Source organism: Labeo rohita, chromosome 8 (assembly GCF_022985175.1).
Source record: "Labeo rohita strain BAU-BD-2019 chromosome 8, IGBB_LRoh.1.0, whole genome shotgun sequence".
Classification (NCBI taxonomy): Eukaryota; Metazoa; Chordata; class Actinopteri; order Cypriniformes; family Cyprinidae; genus Labeo; species Labeo rohita.
In genome coordinates this window covers 1,449,901-1,476,749 of record NC_066876.1, presented here as the reverse complement: position 1 = coordinate 1,476,749, position 26,849 = coordinate 1,449,901, and the positions used below count along the sequence as shown (strand labels likewise).

General features: G+C 37.6%; 1 protein-coding gene across 3 annotated transcripts; it reads left to right on the top strand.

Moving 5' to 3' along the window:
* The first annotated feature begins 1,351 nt into the window (after positions 1–1,351).
* Positions 1,352–24,531, top strand: cdk11b (cyclin-dependent kinase 11B). 3 transcript variants are annotated; one of them, XM_051117764.1, is made up of 20 exons: positions 1,352–1,496; positions 1,923–2,053; positions 3,310–3,425; positions 3,546–3,673; positions 3,904–3,942; positions 4,070–4,229; positions 5,348–5,490; positions 9,283–9,414; positions 9,778–9,873; positions 9,956–10,075; positions 12,220–12,291; positions 12,406–12,605; positions 12,701–12,913; positions 14,995–15,100; positions 15,193–15,314; positions 15,437–15,544; positions 17,666–17,782; positions 21,761–21,909; positions 23,596–23,785; positions 24,051–24,531. In XM_051117764.1, the coding sequence occupies exons 2-20, from the start codon at positions 1,943–1,945 to the stop codon at positions 24,141–24,143; spliced, it is 2,415 nt and encodes an 804-aa protein (XP_050973721.1). In that variant the 5' UTR covers positions 1,352–1,496; positions 1,923–1,942; the 3' UTR covers positions 24,144–24,531. The 3 variants fall into 3 exon arrangements, with proteins under 3 accessions (XP_050973721.1, XP_050973724.1, XP_050973722.1); XM_051117765.1 differs by lacking the exon at positions 1,352–1,496 and adding an exon at positions 1,511–1,651; XM_051117767.1 differs by lacking the exon at positions 3,904–3,942.
* The last annotated feature ends 2,318 nt before the right edge of the window (positions 24,532–26,849 follow it).

The following is a 26,849-nucleotide window of genomic DNA, read 5'->3' as shown; positions in this document are numbered from 1 at the left end:
CTGTGTAGGTTTAAGAGCTCATTGTTATATTCTTCATTGACATACATGCACTCAGTTGTATGTCATTTTAACAGCTCAGGGCCATCTGGTCAAAAATAACTCACATGTATGTCGGCATAAAAAATACATAGACTAGAAATTACGAATAATAACAACAACGCTTTTGTTGTTTAAATTATATGACAGAGGAGCAGAAACAGACTGGAGAGGGGGTTCAATCTTCAACTGGCTGTGACCTGCCAGTGGCTGGTGGCAGCTGCCAGTCTGATTTTGGGCGGGCTGACTGGCAGCTGCCAGCTGGCAGTATGCCTCAACAAGTTTCAGCAACAACAGATTTTCGGCAGATTTTGTGTTTTGTGCTTAATTTCTTATTGTGAACCTGTTCAGTTCTTTATTTTTAGCGCGATTAAAGTGTTTAAATGGCGGTGATTCCGACTGGTTGGTTAATGCCGCTTCTACTGGTCGCTCATTCAGCCGCAAGAGCGCTCCGAGTTCAACGCGTTCTCTACCACTTCTACTACAAGGAAGTATATTATTTCATGATTATTAATATCTTCTTATGGATCTTGTCTTTTAATTTGCCGACGTTTTATGGAGGTTTCTTACGAATAAATGGTTCAAATGGCCGTGATTTCAACTGGCAGCTTATTGTCGCTTCCACTGGCAGTTCAGTCAGACAGCCGCGAGAGCGCTCCGAGGTTAACGCGTTTTCTACCACTCTTGCTACAAGGAAATATATTATTTCACGATCATTCATATCTTCTTACAGGTCTAGTCTTTTAATTTATCAACATTTCATGGAGTTTTATTATGAATAAATTGTTTAAATGGCCGTGGTTTCAACTGGCAGCTTATTGTCGCTTCCACTGGCAGTTCAGTCAGACAGCCGCGAGAGCGCTCCGAGTTTAGGCGAAGCGTCAGTAAGCAACCAGTCGTGATCACGTTCATTTGACCGCTTTAGTTGTGGAAAAAAAAAAAAAAACTAAAACGTCAATCATACTAAAGAACAGAGTCATAAGAATACATTCATAACAATAAAATAGTGTATTTCCTTGCAGCGAGAGTGACAGAGAACGCGTTATACTCACAGATCTAAAGCGGTTGAGACTGCCAGCCACCAGACTGGCAGCTGCCACCAGCCACTGCAGCTCCTGCCAGCCAGTTGAAGATCGAACCCCTACTGGACAGACTTATCACATGTCAAATACACACCACATCACCGCTTTATTTCATACGTTTTTCTAACATTAAATGCAAATATCAATTAAAGTATTTAAACTGTACATTGTATGTAAATGTTTTCTTTGCTTCACCAGATGAATGCATTTGTATTTATGTTCTACACACAACGAGTTGATCGTCGGCAGGTGGCAGTGCGACCAGCGGAAAACCAGCGACGACCACAAACAACCTTCTGACCTGGATGTAATTAGGCGGAAGTAGGAGGAAGTGAATTGTTCTTCCGGTGTTGTGAAAACGCGCCGAGTAAATCACAGGTGGGTAAAAGACTGATTGTCAATAACAGTTTCATATAGTTTTATACAGTTATAACATCACTACTGGGGGCTTTGATAGCTGTTTGAACGGGACGTTTCTTTTGTTTTCGTACACCACGAGAGCTCGCGCACACGCGCGTAAACTTCATGTGAACGTAACAGTGACAATCCACTCAAACATTCAAAACAACACATTTAACGTTCCGTTAAGTTACGTTTAAGTTATAAATTGTTGTGGCGGTGATGACAAACAGCATTCATATGTCTTTAAAAGAGCTGATCTTGATCTCACGAAAATCCGCAGTTGTTTGGTGTTTTTAACATTCTAATGTCGTGGCTTCGGTTTCTGTGGTTTTATCAAACATTACTGAATGTTTCTGTTTAGTAGTCGATACGATGAGATGTGTCTGCTCGTGTGCTTTGCAGTGGGAGGTGATTTGGAGCTGATGGGGGACGAAAAGGAAACCTGGAAAGTTAAAACGTTAGACGAGATCTTACAAGAGAAGAAACGCAGACGAGAGCTGGAAGAGAAGAGTGAACCTAAACGCCTGAAGAACGTAAGAGAATCCGTACATAATCATCAGCTGGAGTACCGAGTCATGTCACTCACATACAAACAACAGCACACTGAGCTGTATTTATTAACCCTCCTGTTGTGTTCAAAAACAACATACAACCTCCGAGTTAGGGGTCAGATTGCCAAAAATCAACCGAGGATTCATGTAAAAACTGGTAACCTCAGTTGTAGCTTGTCAGAGACTGAAAAGTATAATTCCCATCTGTATTTACTGTGTTATTTCTATTATGTTAGGAGTCGATTTGACCCACATATTGTTTGTGTATATGTGTGTGTGTGTATATATATATATATATATATGTACTATATATACTGTATATATATATATGAAGAGTTCAGATGCAAAACCAGCTAAATCCATCTGACGTCTCTTTAAAAAATGCATTTTTATCAGGCTCAGATGTATAGGTTTCTATGTAAGTACTGCCACTTCTGATTGGGCTGAGGCTGCTATTTTAGCGAGTTTAAAGAAAAAGTATTTGATGGACGTATAATGTGTCGAGAGCATTCACTCACTATCATTATCTCATTTTTGACCGAGATGGCTTTTAGCTGGTTTTGTATCTGAACTCTTCATACATACATATATATATATATATATATATATATATATATATATATATATATATATATATATATATATATATATATATATATGTACACATGAATACTTTATATAAATACATTAACAAATAAGCTTTCCATTGATGTGTGGTTTGTTAGATAGGACAATATTTAGGCAAGATACAACTATTTGAAAATGTAGAATCTGATGGTGCAAAAAAATCAAAATACTTAGAAAATCACCTTTAAAGTTATCCAAATGAAGTTCATAGCAAAAATTAAGTTTTGATATATTTACAGTGGGAAATTTACAAAATGTCTTCATGGAACATGATCTTTCCTTAATATCCTAATGATTTTTGGCATGAAAGAAAAATCAATAAATTTGACCCATCCAATGTATTTTTGGCTATTGCTACAGATATACCCATGCTGATTAAGCCTGCTAGTTGACACACATAAGTAAACACAACAGGAGGATTAAGCTATATTGATTAGTTTATTGTAAAATATTTTTCAATAACATCATGCAGCGTTTCATTATTGATGTTGTCTGTGACGTCTAAATATTCTGTTGAAAGAGAGTGAATGATTGTGTATGTTTGTGGTAATGATGGATCTGTTACGCTTTAAATGGTCTTTTTCTCAGTGTCAAATGTTTGTTTCTGGCAGACGGATGATCGGGAATCCAAACGGGACACTCCGGAGGAAGGAGAGCTACGAGACCACAGGATGGAAATAACAATAAGGAATTCACCCTATACACGGGAAGACTCGACTGAAGACAGGTCAGTGTCTCTGTTGTGTTTATGAGAGGTTTAACGCTAGTGCGGTATGGGAATGTTAATAACTGCTGCTGCTGCGAGAGGAGAGGACTTCAGTGTGTCATACCGAATGTGTTTCTGCAGAGGAGAGGAGGACGAGTCTCTGGCCATCAAACCCCCACAGCAGATGACAAGAAAAGACAAATCATACCACAGAAAAGAGGAGAAGAGGAAGGACAAGAGGAGGCGCAGGAGCCATTCTGCAGAAGGAGGTCAGTTAGATAACATTATATTAGTAACAAATCAGCAGAAATATAAAATACATCCCAGAAAATCAAACATTTGCAAGGTTTATGCCAGTATCAATGAATCCAGGATTTTCATCACTGACCCTTAGCACTAATGCTGAAATTTATTTTTGTGGCCAAAAGATTTTAATTTAAAGGTTTTTATTTCTGAACTGTTCATGAATTAAACTTTGGTTAATCTGCTTGTCCTACAGAGCTTGCTAATCATGATCAAGAACTGTTCAAAATCTCAGGTAGAAAGAGACATTCAGTTCATTAAAGTCAGGACTTGAAACGCATGAATTATCACTATGTACTTCTTTGGAGCTTTGCAGGTAGTCGTCTGATTGTTTTTGTTTTTGTCTGATGTTGTGTTTACAGCAGGGAAACACATGCGCACAAAAGACAAAGACAAGGAGCGAGAGGAGCGGGAAGAGGAGAGAAGAAAGAGACAGTGGAAGGAGGACAGCAACAAAGCTCGGCGAGATTACGAACGTCAGATGCGGAGGGATCAAGCCAGAGCTCACTCCCGCCGAGAGAGGTCACACTCACACACACAACTCTGTATAGCTGTCTTTGTGAGGACGTTCATTGACACAATGCAATCTCTCCATCATGTGCGTTCAGCTGGAGCGGCAAGTAATACACAGAGCCGTACATCACTGACAAGCTACGCCAAAATCGCGCTCAAAATCGAACTCGATTTTGCGCGCGATTTGGCGTAGCTTGTCAGTGCTTTACGGCTCTGTGTATTACTTGCTCTGTGTACTGAACGCACGTGATGGCGCTTTACTACTAATCAATGTACCGGCTTCATTGACTAAACGCGCCTCACGACATCGTGCGATTAATCGTGCAGCCCTAGAACTAAATGCCTCACCCAAACCCTTACACTAAACCTAACCCTTTACCCAATTATAACCTGATCCCTAAAACCAAGTCTTGACACTCAAATGGGTCTCAGACAGTGAGGACTGACCAAAATGTCCCCCCTTTACAAAATTCTGCTCACTCCGATGGTCTAAAACTCAGACCGATCCTCACAAAGATAGCTGTACACAAGTGCACACACACATATCCTTCATTTGATCAAAAATAAAGTAAAAACAGTGCTACTGTGAAAAATCAATGTTGAATGTTGATTTTGCTGCTTAATATTTCTGTGGATGCTTTGATTGACTACCATTAAAAAGTTTGGAAAAATAAGGGGAAGAAAAAAAATTGTACTTTTATTCAGCATTGACATATTAAATTGCCCAAAAGTGACAGAAAAGACATTTGTAATGTTCCAAAAGATTTCTATTCTTTTCTATCTGTTCTTTTGAACTTTCTATTCATCTGTGAATCCTGAAAAATAAAATGTATCACAGTTTCCACAAAAATATTGGACAGCAGCACTGCCTTGATAAGCAGAAGAGACTTTTTTTTTTTTTTCAAAAACATAAACTTTTGAATGATGGTATGTGTGTTCATTAATGGTTTGTTTAGTTCATATGGAACAAGATTTTGGTTGTCATCTGTTGAGGGACATAATTGTCATCACCTTGTTTTCTGATTTGTCAGTCAGCGGTGATGAAAAGCATCTGTTTTCATGCAAGGTCTCTGATCTTTGGAGCACGGCTGATTCTGACTGCTGTGTGTGTTCATGTGAACCCGCAGGGATCGTCTGGAGCAGCTGGAGCGTCAGCGGGAAAGAGAGCGCAAACTCCGCGAACAGCAGCAGAAAGAGCAGCGAGAGCAGCGCGAGCTGAAGGAGAGAGGGAGGAGAGCGGAGGAGCGCCGGAGAGACACCCGCAGGGACGGTGTGTGTTAACATCACGGAATATGGGCACTCGCAGCCTGCCAAAATAAAAGTTCAGTTTAACCTGAAGAAATTATGACACATATATGGGCCATTCTACAGAGTTGAATTGAGAATTGCATTGTAAATGTCTTGGGGCTGCAACTAATGATAATTTTCGCACCTGTGCTCGTGCTCATTTGTTAAAAATTTAAGCTTAACACAGACTGTCGGGACGGACTTTTATGCAAAAATGGAAATGCTCGTGTGAATTTTTGACTGTAAACTGAAAGTTTTTGCACTGAGGATGCAAACACAAAGTTTTGGGATATTTGTCCTCTCCCCAGATTTGTCACTACCAAAACACAACAATAATAATTATTTAATTAGAAGAGTTATCTTGACCTATTAAGATTTTGCTTACGTTTAGATCGTAAATATATATTTTTTTTTTTATTACAATTTTGTCAGAGGAAAATGAATAACAATAAAATTTTTTAACAATATTTCAAGTACAATTTGAGATTTGTTGTATTTTAAATCCAGTATTTGTTTGTAAAAAAGTTAGGGCTGTAATACATGCAAGTAATACACAGCGCGCGATTTTGGCGTAGCTTGTCAGTGCTTTAGGGCTCTGTGTATTACTTGCCGCTCCAGCTGAACGCACGTGATGGAGCTTTACTACTAATCAAAGTACCGGCTTCATTGACTAAACGCGCCTCACGACATCGTGCGATTATCGTTACAGCCCTAAAAAAAAGTTGATCATACTGATTTCGGAGTTAAGGATTCATCAGGATTCAAAAACTATCATAACATCTTAGTTGATAATTCAATATACTTTATTTTTGACAAAACGTCCCATATTTCAGTAGTGACAGTAATGCTTTGGTAGCGAACACATCACATTACAGAATTTTAACTCGCTTACTAAAACAAACTAAAAAACTGCATAGCTGTACTAAAATTGTTTATTTCCCGCAAATATGAGGATTATGTGTTTCCTTTTTGTCACTAACGACATGTTTCTGTAGTGACAGTTCTGTGAAATAACACCCAAAAAAAAAAAGATGTCACTACTGAAACTCCTCCAAATGCTTCAGTCGTGACTGTTTTGGTAGTGACAATTTTAGATACTTTTGAAGCTAGCTCACAGATGCTAATCAGCACATGGTTAACTAGCACAGCTCTGAACAGTGGTATACTTATAAAAACGAAACTTTATGGAATAACTCGCAAAAAAAGTGTGCTTAACTGCAGAAAAACAGAATTTTTTTTTTTTTTTTTTCTGTTTTTAAAAGAATCAGAAAGATAATGGAAGAAAATACAAAAATGATTTCAATATCATTTTTGTAAGTTTTAATTTTGGGCTTAGGGTTCAGTTCAGCCACCTCCCATTTAAAAGTACCTGATAAATAGAAAATTTATATATTTTAAGCTTACTGATATTTTAAATATTATGGTGGATTTCAATAGATAATAGAAGGATCTTAATAAACATCTACGATTTGAATACTTAAATGCTTTTTAAATGTGTTTTTTGGTTGTGGGACAGCAGCTTGCACCAATTCTGTAGAATGGCCCATGTCCATTGTATAGTGGAATGTAATTCTGAAAATAATAATAATATCAAAAATTTAGTTTTTAAGAAAATTTTGCACTATTTTAAATGAGCAGCATTGCATACCAAAAATAGAAGGAATTGTTTTATCTTCATCTAATTAAGCTGGCTTGAGAAAGCCAACTTACTGATATGCTATTTAAACTTCCAGTTATTATTATTCTTCTGAGACTAAAATTATCAACTCTAACTCGTCCTAGAGCTTTAACTCTACAAACTCCAAACTCAGCCCAGATCTTCAAACTGATCTGAAGTTAGTTGGTATATCTTTTCTAACTGATCGGACTTACGGTTTTCCTAAAAATGCCGATTAAAACTGGGAAAAATCCCATAGACTTACATTGACGGAATGTTCAAATGAGCCAGCACTTTTCAAATTTCAACTGTCAAAATCCCCAGAATCCTTTGAGCCTCAATCAAACTTCCCTTCTATGTACTGTATTTCTAATCCATTTAAACTCATTCAAACTCATCTATCTATCTATCTATCTATCTAACCCTATCTATCTATCTATCTATCTATCTATCATCTAATACTATCTATCTATCTATCTATCTATCTATCTATCTATTACTATCTATCTATCTATCTATCTATCTATCTATCTATCTATCATCTAACCCTTACTATCTATCTATCTATCTATCTATCTATCTATCTATCTATCTATCATCTAACCCTATCTATCTATCTATCTATCTATCTATCTATCTATCATCTAACCCTTACTATCTATCTATCTATCTATCTGTCTATCTATCATCTAACCCTATCTATCTATCTATCTATCTATCTATCTATCTATCTATCATCTAATACTATCTATCTATCTATCATCTAACCCTTACTATCACGTTAGAAACGTGCTAGCAACTTTGCTAATCACGTTAGAAACATGCTAAAAAACTTGCTAATCATGCTAGAAACATGCTAGCGAAATGCTAATCATGCTAGAAACATGCTAGCGAAATGCTAATCATGCTAGAAACATGCTAGCGACATGCTAGTCATGTTAGAAACATGCTAGCAACTTTGCTAATCATGCTAGAAACATGCTAATCATGCTAGAAACATGCTAGCGACATGCTAGTCATGTTAGAAACATGCTAGCAACTTTGTTAATCATGCTAGAAACATGCTAGCGACATGCTAATCATGCTAGCGACATGCTAATCATGCTAGAAACATGCTAGCGACATGCTAATCATATTAGAAACATGTTAGCAACTTTGCTAATCATGCTAGAAACATGCTAGCGACATGCTAATCATGTTAGAAACATGCTAACAACATGCTAATCATGTTAGAAACATGTTAGCAACTTTGCTAATCATGCTAGAAACATGCTAGCGACATGCTAATCATGTTAGAAACATGTTAGCAACTTTGGTAATCATGCTAAAAACATGCTAACAACTTGCTAATCATGCTAGAAACAGACTAGCAACATGCTAGTAACTTGGTAATAATGTTAGAATCATCTATCTATCTATCTATCTGACAGACTACATTCAAACTTTAAAACTTCTAAATATTTCAGACTGAAAACCATCCAAACTTAAAACTTCTTAAACTATTTAAACTTTTGAAACTTCTTAACTTTTCAAACTTTTTAAACTTTTCAAACTTTCTGGTCCGGCTTTCTCAAGCCAACTTAAAGTTTGTCTTGACGAACTTTCTTATCTAGTTAAAATGTTATTCTCTTTATTTGGTTACCACCATTTTTGGAGTAAATTTGCATTAAATCATACATTTATCAAAGATTAAAACAGACCACACAGTATTTATGGGAAAAAAAATTCTTAGGCCCTATTATTTTTAACATTTTATGAAATTAATAAATTGTTGAATTTTTCTGAATTCAATTGATTAGATGTTGTTTTTGATTTTTTTTTTTTTTTTTTTTTTTTTTTTTTTTTATATAATTGAACCAAAAAAAATGGGATCCAGAATAATTACAGTGAAGAAAAAAAATCATGGAGGCCTAAGTTGAATGTTGATTTCATGTTTTCTGGAGTTTGGTGGTGCAGTAGTGCTGTATATTCTTCTCTGTTTGCTAAGTCATTTTAGACATTTCCACTAAATGCCATATTTTTTGTGTGTTGAAGCTGGTGTTTCTTGGGTAGAATTAGCAGCACAGTGCACCAGACATACTGTTCCGCAGGACTAATGCACCGCTGACTGTGTTTCAGGGCCTGTGTCTCATCACAGAGGGGCTCCTGCAGACGAGTACACAGATAAAGGGCGCTCACGTCACCGCAGCCGCAGCCCAGTTCGCCAGCAGAGAGAGCCCAAAGCGGAGAGCGGCGAACAGCGGAGAGCAGGTTACACACTTTCCTAGGTTACATAATACACCAGTACTACACTTCACATCTGATACATCTACTTGATTTCCATCTGACAGCTAATGGACTGTTTCAGCTCATCTCTCTGCCTTCACTGTATGTCCTGAAGAGAAATTATGCATGTCGCATCAAATCACATTTATTTGAAAGGCACATTGCCCGAATAACATTTACAAAAACATTCATGTTATATTATCTTAATGTGCTTATAGTTGAGATTCCATGAGAAATGAGACGCCGCTGTTTCCTGATTATCACTGTGATGCTGCTTTGACACAATCTGTATTGTAGAAAGCACTATAGAAATAAAAGTGTCTCTTGTTGTTGTGTTTCTGTCTGCAGTGCGGGAGGAGAAGACCGAGGATAAAAACCCCCTGTCTGAGCTTCAAGACATCAGTGACAGCGAGAGGAAGACCACAACACCAGAGTCATCAATAGGTACATCTCTGTGTGTGTGTGTGTGTGTGTGTGTGTGTGTGTGTAAGATGCAGGTTGACTGTTTGTTTGTTTTTTTCGTCAGGCTCTGGGTCTGAGGATGAAGAAGGTGAGGAGAATGATGAAGAAGAGTCCAGCAGTCAGAGTGAGGGAGATGAAGAGGGCGAGTCAGGATCAGACTCTGAGGGGTCAGAACACAGCGAAGGTGAGCACACACTAGGGATGTGCAACAGCAATTGAGTACTCGAGTACTCAGCCGTGACGGCGATGATCGTGGATTTTTTTTTTTTTTTTTTTTTTTCTTTTTCTTTTTCTGATTGGTTGTAGCAGCGCTTTGGGTGGCACATTGAGCTCTAATTGTTTAGCATGCAGTCTGAAATATCGACATGAGAAGAGAGAGATGCATGGCTTCGAAGTCACGTAGTAATGTCTGGGTTAGCTACATGCATTTCTGCTTAATCCATTAGAATGCGTTGGGATATTAACATTTAACATGCTGAATGCGCTGCATATTACCAGTGTTTAGTTTAATGCTTAAAAGCAATGCCTGATATTGACTGAGTTTGAGACGGTCATATTGCTTTTAGATGTTTCTTTAAAAAAAAAAAAAAAAAAATTACTGATGTTAAAATAACGCAGCAGAGCTTTTTTAGTCATATTTGTTCAACAGTATGCATACTTCAATTTCAGTTGTTTTCAGAATTCGTATGGCGATGAAAGCGCTTCACGGAGCTCGCTTGCTCTTTCTCTCTCTCTAGCACATAACTTAAAGTTCATTGGCATTTCATGAACACAGCTTCTAATTAGAACTTTATAGAATGTGAAATCTATAGTAAATTGTCTGCTTTCACTGCAGTTCACTGTCATGAAAGTTAAACACGGAGCGCTCTCTCTCTCTTTCTCTCTCTTTCTCTCTTTCTCTCTTTCTCTCTCTCTCTCTCTCTCTCTCTCTCTCTCTCTCTCTCTCTCTCTCTCTCTCTCTCTCTCTCTAAAGCATGTAACAGAAAGTTCACTGGCATTTTTTGTGCAGATAGTTGTAATGTTACGTTTATGTCATGTATCGAAGCTATCTGATTAATATCATAGTATGTGTCATAGAACAGGCTTCAGTTGGTATAAAGGTACTCTTGCGATGTGTTGGGATATTACCATTTATTATATGCTGCATGTGCTGCATATCAGTTTCATGCTCAAATGCAGTGCCTATATATATAATCAAATATATGAGTCTTTGATTTTATGAGATGGCCATATTGCTGCTGCTTTCTTTTTCTTTTTTTGTAATACTGATGTTATAATAATGCAGCACTGTTTTTTCCATCATATTTGTTCAACAACAGGCATAATTCAATTCGTATGGTTTTGAAAATGTGCAGGCAATTTATGGAATCACTTGGAGATGAAAATATAGCACAAATCTGCCATAAACATTTATAATGGTTAACTATTAATCATCAATCCTTTTAGAATTATCATTCTCTAATTTCTGATCCCAGCTGTTCCTGTAAGCCATCAGCGAGGGAGGTTAATGTCAATCATGAGCAACTCGCAGTCGCTATAGAAATCTGTAGTAAATTCTGTCCTCGTCCGTGTTTCAGCGCACCGTTATGAAAGCGCATCACTGCGGGAGCTCACTCTCTCACTCTCTCTCTAGCACGTAACTTAAATTTCACTGGCATTTGCATTCTTTTGTGCAGACACAAGTTGTAATGTTACCAAGTTATCTGATTAATATCATAGGATGGGTCATAGAATGAGCTGCAGTTTATTGGCATAAAGTCACTCTCTACCTCAGGCAGCTGTTCCTTTTTAGATGTTTCTTTATTAATTGCTTGTTTATTATTGCTGCATCATAATCTAACAGTGTCCTAATCATGTGTTCATGTTTTTTAGACCGTTTTTTATGTCATATTTTTATTTTTAACATTCATTTTCTTAACAGTCTAACAGAGTTTTTTTTTCCATTATATCCATTATGGCCATTTTGTATTTTGTGTATGTTTTATTGACTGATTAAATGATGTTTGGACAGATAATCATGTAAAAGCAGATCGCTTTCCTCTCATTTTCATTGAACAGTATAACACTAGTTGGCTAGTTTTTGTTGACAAATACTATAGGTTGGCTAATTAGAAAAAAATCAAATAAGCACCATATTTTTTAAAACCGGCCTTACAGAAACAACTAGGCTTAAACAAAGATTGCTTATGAGGAAACCATATCATCTAGACTCATTGTTGAGTGTAACTATGGTAAGAGTTGAGAGCTCAGTCACAAAGGCATTTTAAAGTCAGTCGTCTTCAGCTGAATTCATGTGTTACACATAAGAACATACTTTGTCTTTCTCAGGTGCCATGAGTGACGAAGAACAGTCAGAGGAGGAAGAAGAGGACAGAGAGAATGGAAATCACATTCCTCCCAGTGAGCATTTCATTAATATTTTTGTTATTTTTAAAGGTGTAATTTGATATTTTAGCGTTGTCAAATGTCTTTCACATTAGTCTGATTGTGCTGTGTGTCGTGTTGTTTTGACAGTTCCAGAGTCCCGGTTCGATCATGACTCTGAGGTGAGCGCTGAGGAAGAGGAGGAAGAGGGCCCTGAGGAGGTCGGAGACGTCACCCCACAGTCTCCCACTCATTCAGCCACACCAGAAGAGAACTACATCCCCGAATCGCCGCCCATCTCACCCGTAGAGCTGAAGAAAGAGCTGCCCAAATACCTACCCGCTTTACAGGTACACACGCTCGCTTACACACGCTCGCTTACACCCATCAGCTTACACTGTCACACCCGGCGCAGGTGTGTGACCGCTGTCCTGCTGTGCTTTAGGGCTGCCGGAGCGTGGAGGAGTTCCAATGTTTGAACCGCATTGAAGAAGGCACTTACGGCGTCGTTTACAGAGCCAAAGACAAGAAGACGGATGAAATTGTGGCCTTGAAACGACTGAAGATGGAGAAAGAGAAGGAGGGCTTTCCCATCACCTCCCTCAGAGAGATCAACACCATCCTGAAGGCCCAGCACCCCAACATTGTCACCGTCCGGGTCAGAAAACACTCTAGCATTTACTCTCAACCCACAACTGTTAGAAATATCTCTGATCAGGGTTTCAACGTCTTAAAAAGTTTTAATTCAACTTTCCACAACTTAAGGCCTTAAAAAAACAAAAAAAAGCAGTCTCACATTCATAAAGCCATGGCATTAAATGTTGTGTGCATTGTAAACATGATTATTTAAAAAATTAGTAAGTTTATGCTTCAAAAAAGAAGAATTATCTGTCAGTGGGATATACAGGGTTCAAGTGCCCTGAAAAAACAAAACAAAAAAAAACAAGAAGCAAGATTTACTTTTTTTTTTCTACTTACCTTTAATTTTTCTGCAAGTTTTTACACATACATTTTAAGTAAAATTTAAGTGTTGAACTAAGTAAAATCTATATAACTAAGTTAGGTCAAATTAGCAAAGGAAGTAAGTAAATGTAAAGAGGTTTTGTTGAGTAATTTCTTCTTAATTATTTTAAGTTAAATCTGCAACACAAGTATATTTTACTCGGTCACTGTTTATAAAAATTTACTTTAACAATGTAGCACAACAAAAAAAAATGCTTGTGGTTCACTCACAAACATGTAAGTAAGCAAGCAGACAGCTTGTTATCCTTTTAAGATAATTTGTCCACTCAAGAGAATTATTACCTAAATGAATACAGAGACACACAATGACAGTAACAGTCAGTGGAAAGTGTTTGAGTATGAATGGGTCGTTTTGAGTAGAAAATGAACTCCAGATGTCACAAAACAGTAAGTTACTAAACCTAACAACAAAAGCAAATATAAATACAGTGTAAATACAACTTGAAAACAGTGAAAAATGCAACCTTTTTAATTATTCATGCCCCAGTGCATGATGGGAAAAACAGGATTGTAACTTTAATATTTGCTTTAAGAATCCTTGTAAACCTAACAAACAATTCTGAGTAATATATACTTACAAGTTCAAACTTTCATTTCTATAAGCTTTGAGTACTAATATGTAGGGCCCTATGAAATCCGTTTTATTTTTTCCCCAGATTCAGTTTTTTCCTGTTCTAATTTTTTTAGCTCTTATTTAATGGTTAAATTAAATTGTGTTAATCCAAGAGCATGTCTAATTAATTAAAATCATGAGACTTATATAATTTCACATCAATTTAATAAAGGTTTAACAAAAATGTTTTCCAAATTAAGAGTCAATCAGATTGATGATTGATTTTGTGATCTTTTTTTCTGGCTTTTTTTGTTTTTTTTAAACAGTAGAAAACATCAAACTATTAATACAGTGCAGTTATAAAAAGCAAAAAAAGGAAGAAAGAATACACAATTTTTGCCTTTTTATTTTTTTTTTTTATTAGCATATTTTTTTTTATCTGTTACTCTTTTTTTTTTTTTTTTTTTTTTTTTTTTTTTTGTTAAATTTGAAAAGTGATGACTCTGACTGATGTCCTTGAAAATCAAAAAAGTAGTGCTTGAAAAGTCCTTGAAAGTCCTGGAATGTCATTTTACAGTGTCTGTACGAACCCTGGGTATAATGAAAATTTCCCTTTGAATTAAGTTGATTTTACTGAAATTGTTATATATTTCATGTTCTTGTTTTATATATGAACTTTTTATAATTTGATCAGTTTCTCAGAAAACATGACTTGTCTTTTTGCTTCACAATTAAATGTATTTTGATTTAAGAGTCTAGATATTTGCACTGGAAAAACATGCAACAATTGAAGGAAAAAAAAAACATTTTTAAAGAATTAAAAAGTAGAGGAGATCTGTTGAAGTCTTGCTAATACAAGATATTCACATTTTGAATTAGACCATATTGACTCCTGTTCATGTATTCCATACGTCTTAAAGTCTTAAATTTACCTTCATGGAACCTGCAGAAACTCTGAATATGCAAGTGAACCTTCTTTTAGTGAACACTAATTATTTTAATGAGATGTGAATGATGTTTTATTCAAACTAGTTATTAAAGCGATGTTTCTGTTGTGAAGTGGGTTTTTAATGGTGGTTGCTCATGAGAAGCCCAGCGCTGTGGCGCAAGCGTGTTTTGGGTGTCACTGAATCTCTCCTTTGTGTGTTTTCTGGCCGTTGTAGGAGATCGTCGTGGGCAGTAATATGGATAAAATCTACATTGTGATGAATTATGTGGAGCATGATCTGAAGAGTCTGATGGAGACCATGAAACAGCCCTTCCTGCCAGGTATGACCCTAACCACACTGAAGCGCGCTGAATAATTCATCATGTTGCTTTGATGAGGTGATTCACTGGCGTCGCTTCTGTTTCCGGTGCAGGCGAAGTCAAAACACTGATGATTCAGCTGCTGCGAGGTGTCCGTCATCTTCATGACAACTGGATCCTTCATCGTGACCTGAAGACCTCCAACCTGCTGCTGAGTCACAAAGGCATTTTAAAGGTCAGTCGCCTTAAGATGAATTCTGTAGAAATAATCAGCTGCACACTGTGTGATCTGTATTTCTGTACTAGCAGTGTTCAGTAATGATGTGTATATTAACATGATGCAACTGTGTCTTGTAGATCGGAGACTTCGGTTTGGCTCGAGAGTACGGCTCTCCGCTCAAGCCCTACACACCGGTGGTGGTCACGCTGTGGTATCGCTCACCTGATCTGCTGCTGGGGGCAAAGGTCAGTGGACGACATCATTGACACTGGGATGACGTGTGCGGGAGAGAGCCAGTGATCAGACTCATAAAAATAATCTAAAGAAGTGTTCATTTGTGTACAGAGAGCAAATATTGGGTTCCTGCAGTTTTTTTTTTTGTTGTTGTTGTTGTTCTGATTTTATGGAAGTCTTTAATGCGGATCTTCCATGAGCTCTGAGATTAGGACATTAATTATGCTTTTGTAGAATCTACAAAAATACTAATTATTTAAAGGTGAACTCCACTTCCAGAACAACAATTCACAAATAATTTACTCACCCCCTTGTCATCCAAGATGTTCATGTCTTTCTGTCTTCAGTTGTGAAGAAATTATGATTTTTGAGGAAAACGTTTCTCCATTTTTCTCCATATAATGGACTTCATTGGTGCCCCGATTTTGAACTTCCAAAATGTAGTTTAAATGCAGCTTCAAACAATCCCAGCCGAGGAACAAGGGTCTTATCTAGTGAAATGATCTGTCATTTTTTTCAAAAAATAAAATTTGTATACTTTTTAAGCACACAAGCTTGTTTAGCACAGGGATGCACGTCCACGATGCTACGAATTAGTGATGGGCCGTTGTTGAATGATTCGTTCATTTTGAACGAATCTTTAATGTGACTCGGGAAGAACGAGTCATCTCAGGGAGTGATTCATTCAGTTGTGCATGCAACATCCTATTAGGTTCTGTGCTGGAATTAGTTCACCTGTTCCGAGTCGTTTCAGGTTTTCCGAGTCGTTCGTTCATCTTATGGGACTGTCACGTGATGAACGAACAACTCAAACCTGAAAACTCAGATAAGAAGTGAGGTGAGATAATCATAGACTAAAGACCCAGGTAAACAATGAATGAATCTTTTCTGTTTCTTATAGCATTATAGTTTTGTCTTGTTTGTAATGTGATCAACGTTTGTGTAAGCAGTAGATGTGTTAGGGAAGTAATACGTAACATTTTAATTATATTTTGCTAAAATGAACGAAATGACTCAAAAAGATTTGTTCATTTTGCGGAACGAGACTCAAAGGTCTGAGTCGGTAAAATGATCCGAACTTCCCATCACTACTACGAATCACGTCTAACTTCATCATCTGTGTACTCAGCCTAAAAAGGTAGAGTGTGTCGAAAATCTCCATCTTATTTTCTCCTACAACTTCAGAATCGTCTGACATCGTTTAACCTTTCTGTTTTAAACTACATTTTGGACGTTCAAAATCAGGGCACCAATGAAGTCCATTATATGGAGAAAAATCCTGAAATGTTTTCCTCAGAAACCATAATTTTTTTTACGACTGAAGACAGAAAGACATGAACATCTTGGATGACAAGGGGGTGAGAAAATTATTTGTGAATTGTTGTTCTGGAAGTGGAGTTCACCTTTAAAGCTGCAGTCCGTAACTTTTTTTTTTTTTGTGCTCAAAATGTATATAATAAGCGATTACGTCATGAATCCATTTTCCAAACAGTGTTTTTGGTTTATCCTGAATCACTGCAGTACATCTATAAATGGTTTTTATAAATTTCAGACTGATTCTGGTAGAAACCGCTGCGGAGTAGCCCAGTACCTGCGTGACTCGTCATGGACATAAACAGAGAGAAGTAGCTCCGGCTACAAAGTTTTTCCGCAAGACACATGCGTTTGTGTTTATTAACCGCTAGAGCGCCAAAATTTACAGACTGCAGCTTTAAATACCAAATTTGCAAACTTCACTAATCCTGAAGACCGATCAGAGAAGTTGCTGTAAACGTAGAATACAGCAGAATTCAGTCTCGCTGCACTCTTAAACTGTTAATATGTAAGTTTGTCGTTTTTTGTACTTAAATGTTTTATGAACATTTGATAAATTATCAGAAAATCTTTTCATTCTTAGTGTTTCATGTACATGTCTGATTTCCCAGGGAATACATCACTGTCTTCTCTCTTTTTCATCTAGTTCTGTCGCTATTATGTGATGAATCTTAGAGCTTGATTGGGTTCAAGATTTAGAAATGGTGGAAGGTCACTCTTGCTTTCGCTCTGTTGTTACTCACTAGGATGTGGATGAACTCAAATGTTTTGCAGTCATGTCAGCTTGTTTGAATCACGCTCATGTTTCCTCCTCTCAGGAATACTCCACAGCTGTGGACATGTGGTCGGTCGGCTGTATATTTGGAGAACTCCTCACGCAGAAACCTTTATTCCCTGGCAAATCTGAGATTGATCAGATCAACAAAATTTTTAAGGTATGCTTCATCGTATCCTGAATGTCTTTAGTTGATTAAACTGCTGTTTTTTTTTTCTCTCTTTCTGATAAGAACTGTCATCGGCTTGTCGGGAGGAATCACTTCAAAGATCCGTTGTTCGTTTACAGATCTTGCCATAGTTTGTGGAGCAGAAATGTCGGCCCGTGTATCAATTCTAGTATAGCTGCAAACGCAAAATGCCGTCTTGTGTAGTATGCCATATTTGGATTAGTGCAGCACAAAGCTTACTACTGTATGTTAAATGGATGCCCAGACGGTGCAGTATTGTTGGCATGGGGTGCAACGGTTTTTAAATGCTTGAACCTAAAAGTGAATTCATTTTAAAGTCATATTAAAGTGATGAGTTTAGCTGTATGCAGATGGATACTCAATAATATCTGTCAGTGTCAGTGAAGACTGTGGTATCGACCCAATTTTGTGACCTGGTTATGAGAGCCAGCGCTGGCATAAAACCACTCAAAACTTATCCTGTGGGAAACTTTTTTTTATTCTCTTGATACTTTTAAAAAGGTTAGTGACAAGTAATTCACAAAAACTCTTTCTCAAGTTCATTCAGATCTAGTCTTACCACATTAATTTATTTCACTTCAGAATTCGAGATCTGATGACCTGTAGATGAAATAATTTAAGAAAACTAGCATTATTTTATCTGTTCAGTCATATTTTGTGCTTCAAACATTGACAGCATTAACTTGTCCATGCTGTTGTAAGCGGGATAATCACAGCTGGTGTGCATTAAAGTCAAAGATTCATCCAATGGGGATTATGGAAATAGTTCTTATATACGGCTGTTCAAAACCTAAGGGTCACTAAATGCAGTCACCAGTACAATCATTCTATTTTGGGTGGGGATTCATGTAAAGAACAGTTGGGAAAGTGATTTAAGGGCCAAAACACATTATATGGACTTTCAATAGTGAAACACAATTATGGTAAGAAGCATTACATTTCCAGCACATGCTTTGAGCGTTTGACAAATAACAGACGGATCAGAGTTTTTCAGAAAAGCAGGCAGGAACTAAAACGTTTCAGTCAGAGGGTGAAAAGAGGTTCTGCAGCAGCAATATGAGACAAATCATGTGTTTTGAACATTAAATCGTGTAGATGCATTCTAGCAGACCCCAGAAACGATTTGTAAAGGAGCACATTATGGGCGCTTTAAAATAGGGTTCCCGCGGGTCCTTAAAGGTTCATGAAACCCCAGACTACTTTTTCTGACATTTTAGCAGAGGTGTTTGTGTTGCACATCATAGGTGACAATGTTAGCAACTGTTGATTTTAATTGTTGGAGAAAACTTGTTAATTTTGAGCTTTTTTTGCGCTATTTTCATCTTCCGGGTTTAAAATCTACATTGTGCTGACGTCACAGTTTGTGACGTGACAGCGGACTATAGTACATCGATGACGCGTCAGTGTCTCATAAATATTCATGAGGCTGCGTGTACTTATCCTATGAGAAGATGCTTCACCTAATTATTCACGACAGCGTTTGTTGATTTGCTATGACAGACGCCTCAAACTGTGAGATTGCATATATTAACTGAGAGAAACGTTCATGGATCAAAGGAGAGTGTTTGTTTTTGTTTCCTTTGTAAGAGTTTGGCTCAAACGCGATTCATTCATAAAGTGAGTGTAATAGCGTTTTTTTCCAACTCCTTGATGCAACCCATCAAAACGATTGTAAACGTTGAAAATAAGCCTTAAAAAGTTAACAGAGGTGCAACAGTACGTTCATATATATGTTTTTGATGCAGAGTGCAAATGCTGTGCATTTATTTGTGTTGTTTACTCAATAGGAGCAAAATGAAACTGTCTGAACCCGAAGTTGACTCTCTCCCCTCTTCCCCCTCCGCACCGCAGCGCAGCACACCCACTTCTGAAGCATTTTTTAAAACTGTGGTGAGAACTAACCAGTGCTGAAACAGGGGGGTTTCATGACCCTTTAAAAAGTCTTAAGTTTGGTTGTATCAAATTTAAGGTCATAAAACGTCTTAAATTGCGCAAGAAAGTCTTAAGTATGATTAAGAGGTCTTACATTTTAGGCACGGAAAGACCAGAATTGCGATTGACGATTTAACTTCAAAAGGCTATGATTTCGTTAAATAAACATGAGCGCTGCATGTTCAAAGTCTGGTGCTGAGCTGCTTTGTGTACTGCCGTTACCGGGGAAACACATGTCTGCTGTTCCGAATGCGCCATCTGCTGGCAGAGATTGAATGTGCATCTTCAATAAGCCTGTTGTTTTGAGTAGAGTATTCTTACAATACAGGAGGATGTAGTTTCAGGACCGCATTTCTAGGACCCTGTAGTTTTTTTTGTTTTTTTTTTATTATTATTATTATTTTTTTTTTTTTTATTTAATTGTCGTATGTATGCATTAACAGCTCATACTATTTATAGCACTTGCTATTCGTTTCTGTATATTATTTTTAAGGAAATATTGTATGTAGTTGTTTAAAGAGGTCATCGGATTTTTCACTTTTACATGTTGTTTGAACATTAACGTGTGTTGGCAGTGTATGTACAAATCTACCCTATAATGATAAAAATCCATGCAGTGGTTTTTAATTAATCTGTAAAAATAATATCCCCTTTTTCAAATCGAGCCGTTCTCAGAGGCTGCTCCCACAATAGTTGATTGACATGAGCGTTTTACCTCAGATCAGCTGTTAGAGTCCGCCCTCTTTGTTTCGATGCCAGAGCAGGGATGTAAGTTAGACAAGAATATCTAATATATAAGAATAAGTAAACAGGCTTGTCACTTCAGGGGCGGGGTGAACAGAGCTCATTTGCATTTAAAGGAGCCTCAACCAGGATGAGATGATTTTTGCAGAGCTTATTTTGGCAAGGTAAAAAGGGTGTTGTTTTACACAACTATTTTTAAACAAAGTATATTATAGACTTTTCATTAAGACCCTGAAGAATCATATCAACTTGTGGAAAATGGGCATCCGATGACCCCTTTAAATGTATACACGTAATAATTATCCTAACCAGCTCCTAACCCTAAACTTACCCCTGGGTAACCCTCTTGAAATATTTAACCTAATTTATTTCAGTATATTCTAGACTTCAGTTCATTAGCTGCAGTGCTTCATGTCTGATGTGTGACAAAGTGCAGTAAACAGTAAAACAGTTGCTGTACAAATTAGTGTGTTTATAAGTACTTTAATAAATTTAAAACAATTTGAATACAATACTAATTTACAACATCCAGCAGCACAATGAACTGTTTTGGACAGCTAAATAGGCTAAATGGAGATTGCTGACACCCCCTCGAAAACTCAAGTTTATGCCAGCTTTTACACTGAAAATAAGATGGAAAGATTAAAAAAAATGAATAGTTTTCATGGATCTAGTCTTTGCGTCTGTTTGATGTTTCTTTGTTTGAATTGCTAGATGGCACTATCCCAAAAAACAGGGTCCTAGAAATGTGGTCCTAGAACTGCATCTCCGGTATTGCAGGAACACAGTACTGGGGTTGTTTTTGTTCAGACCAAAGCAAAAAGCGACCCATGTTTTTACCCTGCAAACATGCAGAGTTGTAAATGTGAACTGGTGGATCATTAGAAGATAATTCATTATAAAAATCATAAAGAAACATGTATTTGTATGTTTTTTTTAATTAATATAATAATTTATTGATAATAATTGTTTAAATTAATATAAGTAATATTTTTGACTCATCTTTTTTTCTTAAAAATTGGTACTTAAATGATACACTTCTCATTTCTTTATATAAAACTTTCAGTTTTTTTTTTTAAATCTGAACTGTAAATCAGTTTTTACAGTTTTGCCCTGCCTTCCTCATATGGTGTTAATTTTATTTGTGCAGGTTTTAAAAAAGGCCTTAAATTTGAGCTTAATTCTGCAGCAACCCTGTTAAACAGTGACATGGCCTTAAACCTTTTTGATCTGATGTGTTCACAGTCTCTCTTCCTGTGTGTGTGTTTGTAGGACTTGGGCTCTCCCAGTGAGAAGATCTGGCCGGGATACAGCGAGCTGCCTGCGGTGAAGAAGATGACTTTCACAGAATATCCCTACAACAACCTGCGCAAGCGCTTCGGAGCGCTGCTGTCCGACCAGGGCTTTGACCTCATGAACAAGTAAGAGCTCACGCACCTGAAATATTTCTGTTTTTGATTACACCAGTTCAGTTTACAAGAAGCTTATAATGGTTTATAAAAGTTATAATGCAAAAGATTTACTGACTGGTCAGTCGAAATCAGTGCATTCTTAGTGATGTTTTCGAGACTGCCACAAGTCGTTTGAGCGGTAGTATGAAATAGCAAAGTATGAAAGCGTTTAGCGTCAGTGCAACACTGGAGCGAACGGACACGCGACAGTCCCGTTAACTGGCCTGAAGCTCATTATCGTTCACAGACTGAAAGGGTTTTTGGGTTTTTGTTGCTGTTGTTGTGCTGAAGTGCTGCATCAGTGCAGAAACAGCTGCTTCACATTATGAAACACTGCAGTTAAAAACAAAAGGCTCAGAGCGGTGATGCATTATAAATCTGATTAAAAGCGTTTGAAGGTGTTGTGAAGTACCAATATAAGCATCCCTGAGACTCCAAATAAGATCAAATGAATTTTATATAATAGTATTATGTAAAATAAAATATTGTAGTATTGCAGTTGGTTGGACAAACACATTTAGCTTTTGTTCTGGAAACCTCCTGAAGCGTTTCTAGATATTTACAAACCTTGTCATTGAGCCTGGTGCAACATAAGCAGCGGCGTGATTGAACGTGAATCATTCATTCGGAAATAAACAGCCGTCGCTCAATGAGATGTTTGTTCGTTTTCAGGCGTTTCTGGCTTTCAGTTTGTTTCTCAAGTTGAAGGCAACCTTGTTTTCAAAGTTAAAGAGGCTCTGATAGCGATGCTAATGCTCACAGGCGGCGCTGAAAGGTCACGTCCCACCTGAAAGCCTCGTCACAGCCTGGCAGCAAATACCACATTCATATGAGAGAGCGGCGGAGGAAACGGGTCACAGAGAGGAGAGGACGGAGACATTTAAGACTCCATCACACGCTCATGCTTAAATGTGCCTCACCCAGCCCAGTTTCTAATGGCATAATCTTTTGAGTCTTTGCTTTTGAAGTCTTATATAATGTGAAACGCCTTCAGTTTCAATGCCAAAATCATACATTTGCTCTCTTATCTTATGCTTTGTGTCCATCAAGTTCAAGAGCAGGCACAGTTACTGGACTAGTTCAGAAAAAAATATAAATGTGCATGAAAATGTGAATGAGAGTCCAAACAGCTGATTAAAAACATCACAATAAACCACATCACTCCAGTCTATCAGTTAACATCTAACACGAGAAGACGAAACCTGAAACAAATCCATTATTAATGTGCTTTTGACTATAATACGAGTCCATAATCTGTATCATCACTTCTTCCGGTGAAAAAGTGGCCTGGTCTGAATCAGGAGGGAAATCTGCACAGATCAAGCACTGTTTACAGTCTAAAACGGATCTAAACAAAAGTATGTGTGAATTTTGATGTGAGAGACAACAGAAGGTGAAATTTTTCACTGGTGGAAGCGTTATTTTGGATTTTGAACTCCGATTTTAGCAATGGTTTGAAGGTAAAAACTTTTTAATGACGGATTTGTATTTTCCAAACATGCACAACATTTATTAGCAAAAATAACTGTAATGTACATCGAGTCAGTTTAACCTCACACCTTTGTTTACAGTTCCTACAGTGACAGAAGATGCTGGCTGTTTTTTGTAGTGTTTACATCAGCTGTTTCTGATGTGTCTGCTATCTGTCTCTCCTAGATTTCTGACGTACTGCCCTGCCAAGCGCATCAGCGCTGATGAGGCACTTAAACACGAGTATTTCCGGGAGTCGCCGCTCCCCATCGAGCCCTCCATGTTCCCCACCTGGCCGGCCAAGAGCGAACAGCAGCGGGTGAAGAGAGGAACCAGCCCGCGACCGCCCGAGGGAGGACAAGACTTCAGCCAGCTGGTACAGAAGTTTTTTATTCAGCATGAAATTAAAACCAACTCTGCCGCCTTGAATACATGTTTCTGAACGATTCAGTCTGCGTGTTATTCTGAAGAGCAAAACTAGATACATATTGACCTGAAGCTTTTGTTATTATTAACTTATTAAATCACAGTTCTGTCTGTTTTGACCAAGAGGGGGCATTGTTCAGCTCTTTGTTCTTTTCATGTCAGCATCTTTGTCTCGTTATCGTTTCTCATTCTCATCTTTCTGTTGTCCTCTTTAGGGTGATGATGATCTTAAAGATACTGGTTTTCATCTGACCACTGCTAACCAGGGCGTCTCCAAAGCCGGTCCAGGATTCAGCTTGAAGTTCTGAGCTCCAGTGGCCAGCAGGGTTTCTTTGCATATGTGTGACGTGACGCTGAGACTGGTTTGAGAACGAGCGTCAGCAGTTCACTGAACCTCACTGGGACACACAGACTCTTGGGAACCGTTTTTCTTCTTACAAGCACCAGGGACCTCCATGAAGTTCAAGTGCTTTAAATTCCTCATGTTCATCTGAAATATCAGTATAATGTGGTGGTTTGTTTTGCTTGGTTTTTTTTCTTGCTCTTTTGTCCAATCTGAAATCAAGCAGCAGATCAGCATTTTTCAGACTTCTTTTTTTTTTTTTTTCTCTTCGTCTGCAATTGTTAGGAGTAGGATGTTGAAAACCCATTTTTGTGACACATGCATATTAAAAATAAACAGTTTTAAGACATGTATACCATGGTCTGTCTGAATACTAGATTCTGATTAGCTGGAAGGTGTGCATTAAATTTGTTGAATGCTCAAATAGTTTGTAGTGATTTTACTTCAATCCATCCACCCAGACAGCTATAATAATGTAGTGACGGGTACTTATAACTAATAATGTAGTTATGAGTACATTAGATGACCACTTCCCCCCCTCTCTGAGTTTTGAGCACTGTTGAAAGAATTTTACCTTGGCATTATGAGAAAACTCCACCAGTCATTTGGAATTAATACAAGGAAGACACAAGTGTAATTTTAACGAAACATAAGCAAAAGTAATCAGCAACCACGAAATGAACACTATGAATACCACTAAACACGCCTGAACCAGCTAATCAAGCACTTACTAGGCATGCTAGAAACTTCCAGGCAGGTGTGTTGAAGCAAGTTCAAGCTAAACTCTGCAGGACACCGGCCCTCCAGGACCAAGTTTGGGCACCCCTGTTTTGTGGGACGATAAACTGTTGCTTCTGAAATTAATAAGGTGAAGAACCTTATTATCAGTGTTGGGGAAAGTTACTTTTAAAAGTAATGCATTACAATTTTGCGTTATTTCCTTAAAAAAGTAACTAATTACACTACTTAGTTATTTTTTATGGAAAGCAACGTTTCTTTTGCACCAAAAGACAATGCACATCTGTACAGTAGAATGCAGAAGACAAAAGTTCAACTCTTCATTAATAATAATAAAAAAAAAAAAAATAGAAAACCAAATGTTAGTTGATCTTGAGTAATTTTTTCTTATTAATATGGTTGAACTGGATCATTGAAGGTCAGTAGCAAAGACACTAGTTAATAAATCGGGATTAAGTACATAAAAGATATTTGTATTATTTAGCTTAATTATTGCAGGTTTGCATCATATTCTGAGTTGCAATTAATTGTTTTTATTAATTTTGAGGAAAACTGAATCTGCTTTTTAGGTAGGATGAATTAATACATGTTAACATTTATTCTAGAACTAAAGTAACATCTTACTCCTGATTTCTCTCAATATGGGGACAGGAGTGTTTTCAGTCAATAAATGGGGGGGAAAGTAACTGGCATTACTTATTTGAAAAAGTAAATTAAAAAGCAATGCATTACTTTACTAGTTGCTTAAAAAAAGTAATCTGATTATGTAACTCGCATTACTTGTAATGCGTTACCCCCAACGATGCTTATTATGCATAAAAAACGACTGAATGTAGGGTATCTGTTGATGTCTTTTCCCTTACAGGCTGGAGGCTTGGAATGTGGTCATCTATCCTTTCAGCCGTTTTAGAAAAATAGAGTCGTGATGAAGGCCTTTTAGGAATGTTGAAAACCAGTCTAGAATGACAAGGGCCTGGACAAAAAGTTGTGCAGCATGCTTTGTTATTAAGGGCTTGATGTTTCCAGTGTTCAATACAAACCTGCATGAACAAGCAGTTTTTCAATGTGGTCTGGTTATCAATAATTGCTCTCAGATGATGTTCTTTCATCCATGCTGAGATGTCCGCTAGGCAGCCTGAGATCCGTGCAGCTACCGTTGGATCATCTGGTTGAAATGAAAAATCCGCAGAGCAATGGTAGGAGAAACCATGTGCCTGTATAAGACCTAGAGATATAGTGTATATGGAGAAGAGGAGGGGTCCGAGAAATGATCCCTGAGGAACCCCACTGACCAGTCGATGTGCTTTGGATACCTCCCCTTCCCAGATCACCCAGAAAGACCTACACTCTTAGAAATAAAGGTGCTTTAAAAGGTTCTTCACAGCGATGCCATAGAAGAACCATTTTTGGTTCCACAAAGAACCATTCAGTCAGAGGTTCTTTGAAGAACCATCTCTTTTTTACTTTTTTATAATCTAAAGAACCTTCTTTCCTCTGATGTTAAAGGTTCTTTATGGTTGAAAACAACTCCTTCAAGTGTTTTACTATAAATAGGAGAAGAGACACAGGTTTGTAACCTTTGGAGTGTGGGTGTGTGGGTTTTTTGAGCAGTGGGGTTACCTGAGCCTGCTTGAAAACGTTGGGGAAAATATCTGTGAGGAGAGATTGCTTGGAGAAGGTGTGAGGGCACTGGGCCTAGAGGTAGGACAGATCTAGAGGTGGTAGGATGAAATTGAGATACTCTTTAAGGACAGAGAAGGTTGTTAGCTGTGGATGTGTGACACTGAAAACTTTTGATTTGTACCATTTTCTCTCCGCAAGTTTGGACCGATGTTCACGGAGAACATCCGATAACCAAGAATAGGAGTAGGACTAGTATGTACTGCTCTAGAGAAGAGAGGGTAGATATTGTCTAGACAGGATGTTAAAGTGG